General features: G+C 53.3%; 3 protein-coding genes across 3 annotated transcripts; 1 reads left to right on the top strand and 2 right to left on the bottom strand.

Annotated features, from left to right (window-relative positions):
• Window positions 1–1,447: 1,447 nt before the first annotated feature.
• Window positions 1,448–2,551, bottom strand: BAUCODRAFT_79454 (uncharacterized protein; the record flags this gene model as incomplete). The annotated part of the gene is made up of 3 exons (XM_007682862.1): window positions 1,448–1,723; window positions 1,781–2,389; window positions 2,465–2,551. 3 exons carry the CDS (start codon window positions 2,549–2,551, stop codon window positions 1,448–1,450), a joined length of 972 nt encoding a protein of 323 aa, XP_007681052.1.
• A 345-nt stretch (window positions 2,552–2,896) lies between these two features.
• On the top strand, window positions 2,897–4,335 carry BAUCODRAFT_39175 (uncharacterized protein). Its single transcript, XM_007682776.1, has 3 exons — window positions 2,897–3,081; window positions 3,134–3,690; window positions 3,744–4,335. The coding sequence occupies exons 1-3, from the start codon at window positions 3,043–3,045 to the stop codon at window positions 3,853–3,855; spliced, it is 708 nt and encodes a 235-aa protein (XP_007680966.1). The 5' UTR covers window positions 2,897–3,042; the 3' UTR covers window positions 3,856–4,335.
• A 34-nt stretch (window positions 4,336–4,369) lies between these two features.
• Window positions 4,370–6,650, bottom strand: BAUCODRAFT_98616 (uncharacterized protein; the record flags this gene model as incomplete). The annotated part of the gene is made up of 2 exons (XM_007683143.1): window positions 4,831–6,650; window positions 4,370–4,800 (listed from the first exon to the last, which is right to left on the bottom strand). Coding segments are annotated over exons 1-2 (2,208 nt in total), but the record flags the coding sequence as incomplete, so codon positions are not given.
• Between the last annotated feature and the right edge of the window lie 406 nt (window positions 6,651–7,056).

Raw genomic sequence — 7,056 nt, 5'->3', positions numbered from 1 at the left:
TGTTGTTCTGCATCCCTAATGCAGCATCGTGCCATATGCGCCGTGTTCGCCGGGGCTGTCTTTAAGTCGTATGCGGAGATACTTTCGGCGACGCGCACCTAGCAACGAACTGCCGCGAATGCATCTTTGTGCCTCAACCTTCCGTTCCTAGGTATGAGCTCACTGGCAAGTGACTAGGTTCATGCGTTAGGACATTGTTATACTGTGCAGCAGATGTGGATGGCGCTAGTAACAACTTGCAGGTGCAGCGTAGCAATCTGCCGGGTGTAACTCTGCTCGCTTTGTTGCCGTTCCCGCCTGGTTTGCAGCGGTCATAGTGCGTGGGTGCGGACGGGAGAAGGTTGATGTCACTTGCATGATGAGCTGGTCGAACGGTTAACGGGTCATAAGCCAGTCGTTTTGAGTCTCTCAGCTTGGCAGGCTTACCTATCAGAAGTTAACAGTTTGGCTTGTAAATTACTAGAGTTCAGACTCTTAGCTTATCTCGCTTGTAAGCCGGCTTCTTCATGGGGAGGTCCCGGAAACGGTCGCAGACGAGGAATTTGCCGTGAAGCTGGTGCGTACTCTCCATGCGGTGTGGTGGCAGCTCGGTGAAGGCAGCAAGACAGTACTTAGACTTGCACCCGCGACGCAAGCCACAATTTAGGGTTAGGTCCTCCGCTCTTGGCGCGTATAATGGGTTGAGTGGAGAACGAAACGAGAAGCGACTACTAGTGTCGGTGTCATCACCGTCGGGTTTTAGCTGTGCTCGCCGCCCAATGGCACTCAATGCTCCACCCTGCTACTGCATAACCGCAAGATCCTGCCTCAGCTTCTCCTGCATGTCGAAAGTCGCCTATCTCAACGTCCTCTTCCAGCTTAATGACTGTTGTTGCGCTATCCGCCGGCAACGTCTCCAGTCTTCTAGGGCGCTCCATCTCTGCTTGGTGGATACTCTTGGGCTCTTGCACCAAGGCTCCATGCTCTTGAGCTCATGCACCAAAGCTTCGTGCTTATTCCTGACCTTCTGCAGCTCGGCGGAATGGTAGGCAATAAGTTCTTGCCTTGCTTCAGTGAGCTGCTTCTCCCGTATATCGTGTAGTCGGCGCTTGAGGCTCTCTTTCATGTTCTCGATAGGACGATCGCAATTCGCATCCTTCTACTGTAAGGCAAGCTGATGCGGTGCTTCCATCTCTAAGCGAAGCTTGTCGACCTTAGCCTGTAGCTACGCTGCCGCGCGCTGAAGTGTACTTCTCTTGTCCAGGATCTAAGCACGGACACGGCTCGCGAGCTTCAACATTCTATCATGAGGACTGGTCAAGAAGTACCGGCCTACTGCAGCAATGTCGATAGTAGCAATTGAGTTACGCTAAGCGCCCGGCCGAGACAGTTCGCCCTACGGGATCGCATATGAGCTGTAGCCTTGCAATCCCTTGGGTACAGCTGGAATAACTAATCGTGCTTAACGCTACATCTGCACATGCGAATAAGGCTTTCGAATCTTGCCTGCCGTCAAATCGTTTACGAACTCAGCAAAGCTCGTATACCGGAAGTCTGGGAAGAGGTCGCGAGCGTTGACGTAGCCAAGGTACTCGGCATTTTCTGGTGTGTTATCACCTCGCACGTATTTCGTGATGGCATATTGGGCCGCTGCCAACAGGAGCCGACTACTCTTGTCATGCGGAATTGCTTCGAGCGCCTTCTTGCGCGCATTGAGCGTAGCGAGAGCTTCCTCGTCACTTATCTGCATTGATCTCAGCCACGCTCATGCTGACAGTGACAGCCACAGTCTTTTACACACTGTAGTAAGTTCCAACTTTTCTCCGCTCTTCTCCTCGATGATTGTCTGAATCTCATTCTGGCTCAGCACGGCACCATATGCGATCACTCGCTTATTGAGCGTGCGTGCGTCCCCAACAATCTTCGCGGTTATCCGCCCCACGTCTCGCACGTCAATGAGCATGTTGGGCGTCCTCCCACCAGCATAGATCTCATTAGCTGGCAAGAAAATGGCGTCGTCAAATCGGCCGCTCGGTACACGTGGGATACTGGCCTGGTACCAGAACCCGACATCGATGATAGTGAAGCCTAAGCGCTGGCGGAACATGCTGTCATCGATGTCCTCCTTGAGGTCTTTGAGGGCCGCAATGCCGCGTGCGGAAGGTGTCCCCCAGTGGCAGGGTACGAAGCGCTGCACGCGCGCCTTGACCGCAGCATCGATGAGTGGGAGCTGGGATCTGAGGGCTGCGGGTGTTAGACAGCTGATCACGATGTCGATATCCTGCAATAGCTCGATAACGTCTGAAATAGGGCCGTCGAGATCCCCCAGTACGACTTTGACTCTTCGGTCCTGGAGCGATTTGGTACCAGGCTTATCTTGTGATGCTTTGCGGACGAAGCATGTCACCTCCTATGATATTTCAGCCACTTCCTTCGTGCTTCAGGTGCACGGAAGCCAGCAGGGAGGTAGGCTGCATAAACTCACAAACGCGCCATCTTCGAGTAAGCCTTCGAGGATATGCTTTCCCGTCTCCCCAGCAGCACCGACCAGAAGGACTCTTTGCTTCGGCATGGTAGGAGTAGCTGCGGAGAGAAAGTGATCACAGCCCGGGCCTGGTCGGGGAGGAAAGGTCCTCATATGACTCGGTTACCATGTCCGTGCGGCTTGCGAGGCATGGCTATACCGGCGGAGCTTGAATAAGCGTCCACGTAAGCTATAGCCTGACCTCCGGGGTCCATGTACGGAGCGTACAAGATGGGTCAAATTCGTCCGAAGCCAATTGCTGTTCGTCCGCGTTCGTCCGCCATGGATGACTCAGCGGAACTTTACCAGTGGCGTCTGGCTAAGGATCACGGTTAGGGCTGCGAGGGTACTTCCTTCGACGGCTGAATAGAGACTGCTCGTCCCGAAATCCTGAAGGCTTTCCTGAATCTTTGTAAGCAAGTCCAGTTGGCCTAGAGTTCACTCTCGCTCATACAGATAAACACCCATCAACATTGCGACAGTTCTCCCACTGTTCACTTTCCGAGAATCCTAAGCTGTAGCGCGCAAGCAAGAAAACAATGTTGGCCCCAGTGAAGATTGTACTTGGCCTTGCGAATGTAGTGGAGACGTCCACCCTAGAGTGAACCGTGGCTGACCACTCCGCACTAGGTTGGAGACAGAACTCAGGACAATACTGTTCGATATGACACACCAGAGGAAGTTAAAGCTTATCTGGACGCTTTCTACGACCATGGAGGCAGGGTTCTGGATACCGCCCGCGGCTACTCGCCTCATGCTCCTGGCTCATCGGAGGATAGATTGGGCGTCGTTGGAGCTGGTGACAGATTCCTAATCGATACCAAAGTCGTGTCTTTCGTGCCAGGCAGCCATGCGAGGGCCAGTATTCAGGAAAGTATCGTTAAGTCTCTGGAGTCATTGAAGATGTCAGCGGTCAACGTCGAGTATCTGCACGCACCGGACCGCTCAACTCCATTTGCGGAAACAGTCGGGGCTCTCGACCAGGCCCACAGAGAGGGCAAGTTCAGGTTCTTTGGACTCTCCAACTACACAGCGGCGGAGGTGGAAGAGATTGTCAAGATATGCGAGGAGAAGGGATTTGTCAAGCCAAGCGTGTATCAAGGGCAGTATAATGCCATCGTGCGGAGTGGAGAGAAGGAGCTTTTCCCTGTACTACGGAAGCATGGCATTGCCTTCTATGCATGGAGGTGAGTCTGTGTGCTGCCGCACCACATCACACTTCGCTGATGGTCGCGAACAGTCCAGCAGCCGCGGGTCTGTTTGCTGGTAACCACAAGAATATCAAGCCAGGTGACCGCTTTGATCAGTCTGTAGGTTTTTGTGCTACTGAGCGCAAGCGGCATCGTTGTTAACGATGGTTGATAGCACACTATGGGCCAATTGTTCGCGAGCGGATACCTCAAAGACGACATCATAGCTGCGGTCGATCGGGTAATCGACCTCCTGGTTAAGTATGGAATCAACGGTCACGCCGCAGCTCTCAGGTGGACCGTCTACCATAGCAACCTTCGAGCAGACCTTGGCGATGCCGTGATCATCGCTGCTTCCAGCGTGCAGCAACTGAAGTCAAACTTTGACTCCGTTGCGGAGGGCCCTTTACCACGTGAGGTACTGGACGTTCTCGATGGGGTGCATGGCGAGGTCGCAGGTTCGGAGTTTCCGTACCATGCCTAGGGTTCCGAATCAGGAGTACCGTATCTGTTCGCGGTCCGTATCAAATGCTCACCATATGTATAGCCATATGACATCTCAGCAAAGTTGTCGCCTCAAGCCTAAGCCATGAGTGAATGTCTAAAGCGCGCAGTATCATATGAACGTGTCTAATCCCCGTCCTTCAGCGCTTGAGCCATCAATGCCTTCTTCCACTCGATCACCAGCACCGCGCATCAGTGTTTCGAAGAATGCGGTATCCAGTCCTTGAAGCCACCAGTCATCCAATATCGCGGCGGCATCCGGAAACATTGGGTCTTGCTGGAGCGCTTGACTTTCTGGCGTCTCCTGAGCCGGTAAACTTGGTAGCAGTGGCTCATTCGCTATCGACATGAATGACGGTGTTGCTCGTGGCACTGTGATGTCTGCCACAGGCTTGCTCACACCACGCTTCGGCGCTTTCGTATGATCGATACTTATTGCCCCGATGCCACCGATGATCACGCCATCAGATAAACCTTGATCTTGCTCTATCGTCGAGATAGCGATAGTCGCGACACCGTTCTTCGAGAAGCTGATACCGCCGATAAAAGGCACCCTTATAATGACCATCTTGGAACCTTCTCCGTCGTGCTCGCCTTCCATACCTGGCCCACTCAGACTCTGCTTTGGCGTACGGGCCGCGGCGGCAGCCTCTACCTCAATCGCCAATAGGTTTTGAAGCATCGCAGCGCATTTCACCGCAAGAGCATCCTCGTTCATCTGGAACATGGACTCCATGCACTCGAGCGCCCTCTCCACCATCGCTCGATCGCCCAATCGCGCGTGCGCGAGTAAGTTGTTTGTGCTCTTGCCACAATGGCTAACAGCGTGCGCGAGCATCAGCGTCATCCCACCAATCAGCGCCATGAAATCCGCCATCCGAGAGCAGGCAGAGACGGGATCGAAAGTCCTCAATGCAATCTCCCTCGTCAAGATCTCACGGCTAGCATTGACGCAGGCAATTTTGGAGTAGATCCGCTGGTCCGGGCACAGCATGTAGGGAAGATGGAGCTGAATGACAAGGGTGTAGTAACATACTTGGTCTAGGGTCCGCTGAAACTCGTCTAGGGCCTCCACTGAGCCCACTCGAAGTCCAGCGTAGTTAATAGGGCTCCAGAACTGTTGAGGTGCACCCTCGGAGAAAGAGATGAGTTCTCGATCTATGCTATCTGTCATTTCGAGAGCTTCTTGAGGAGCAGTAATCTGGTTGCGTTCCATGATCTTGGCCATCAGACATGCTAGCGCTGTTGGGAGCTTGCACTCGCGGACGGTAACGCTCGTCGATCCATACATAGCGATATCGACAGCGAGTGTGCTAGTGGGCAGGCCAAGCAGGAGGGAGACCATACGCTCCATGCATACGATGCTGATCCACATGGCATCAGGATCGAGATCATCACTCTCATCAATACACTTGAACCGATGGTGACCTTTCCAATGCAGGCCAAGCAGTTGTGCTATCGTAACGGCGCGACGCAATGTGACCCAGCCTCGGCGAATGTTGCCACAGTCGATATGATACAAAGCCTCCAGGATTACGATCTCGAGGCCCTCGAGACTTCCCAGGAGAGCGTCATTCGTGGTGACCTCTTTGATAGCAACCCCAGCAAGCTTCAACATGATAGTGTGGTGGTGTATAGACAGCTGAGGTATCGACTCTTTGGGAGAGAGAGATTGTAAAGACGCCGCAAAGTCTAACATCTGTCTGGCAAGCAAGACTGGATGTTTTTCAGGTTGCAGAAGATCTTTCCGCGGAGTCTGACGTTTTGGCTCGTTGCCTGTCTTTTGACCACGAATTCGGTGACTGGAGTAACAGCGCATCGAGGAGGAGCTTCCAACCTTACTAATGAGAAGCTTGGTGTCTTGCTGGCACGGGAGCGCACCAAGTAGGGTTTGCATGACTTCTGTATGCTTTTCAATGCCTGAAACAGACGTTTGGCTAGGAACTGGTGTGGGCAGGGTATTGCTTGCTTGGTACGAGCCCAGCGGTTGTACATCGTATTCTGGTCCTTCGTGATGATTCGTCGGTATAGCTGATGTGGTGATACCCGAGTTTGATAGACTCTGATGGTGCATACGTGAAACAGTAACATGATTGGCCAGATTGTAATGCTGGCCGTCACCATATTCGTGGACGGTCGCACTTTTCAGAGTCTCCCTGTCAAAGTGCACATCACGTAAGATAAAGCCTGGCTCGTCGCCATTTACTTGACTGATGCACTCCGAGCCTCGTTTCTGGCAGATGATGCAGGCAGTATCTTCAGGAGATGCGAAGATGCACCTGACTTTCCGCCGCCTGCACTCCCTACAGCTGTGCGTGCCTTTCCTGACTTTCCTTCGCTTTGCCGGGTTCTCGTCCGGAGCGTCTATCATTGTGGCTAGCAATGCTGGCGCGTCTGCGCCGTCCGACATCTGACATGCGATCGGTGCAAGAGCTCAAGAGAAAGACGACGCGGTCACTCGGACTTCGTGCAAGTAGCCGGCGTGCCGAAGCGAAAGGGCTAAGTTCGTCCGAGCTGACAAACAGTTTTCGGCCGAACGAGCTTGGCGCTTTGCGACTCTCCCGCAGGTCCAGCGCCTTCAAGATCCAACAACTTGCTTCTGCATTGCACTTGGGATCACAAAGAGTATCTGTAATGTACTGGCGCTTGAGTGCAAGTTGTACATACCGACTGCGAAATCACCACCCGCACATGTCGGCGTAGGCAAGTTTTTGCATGCGGTGACGGTTTTTGTGGTTGTCGACTCCCCCGCACGGTCCTTTGGTCACATCCAAGATCAACATGAGTATCCCAGCCCGTACAGTGGTCGTCATCGGAGGCCGGTACAAGAAAATAGTCCGTCCGAGTGACTAGACAGAG

The sequence above is a fragment of the Baudoinia panamericana genome (genome assembly GCF_000338955.1).
Source record: "Baudoinia panamericana UAMH 10762 unplaced genomic scaffold BAUCOscaffold_14, whole genome shotgun sequence".
NCBI lineage: Eukaryota > Fungi > Ascomycota > Dothideomycetes > Mycosphaerellales > Teratosphaeriaceae > Baudoinia > Baudoinia panamericana.
Note: the sequence above shows the minus strand (reverse complement) of the source record. Positions and strands in the feature narration are given on the sequence as shown.

Bases quoted from the DNA above. Each gene is read 5' to 3' on its own strand.
- BAUCODRAFT_39175 (XM_007682776.1), top strand. From the start codon at position 3,043: ATGTTGGCCCCAGTGAAGATTGTACTTGGCCTTGCGAAT. The intron at 3,082-3,133 runs GTAGTGGAGACG...ACTCCGCACTAG, and splicing joins TTGTACTTGGCCTTGCGAAT to GTTGGAGACAGAACTCAGGA. The intron at 3,691-3,743 runs GTGAGTCTGTGT...GGTCGCGAACAG, and splicing joins ATTGCCTTCTATGCATGGAG to TCCAGCAGCCGCGGGTCTGT.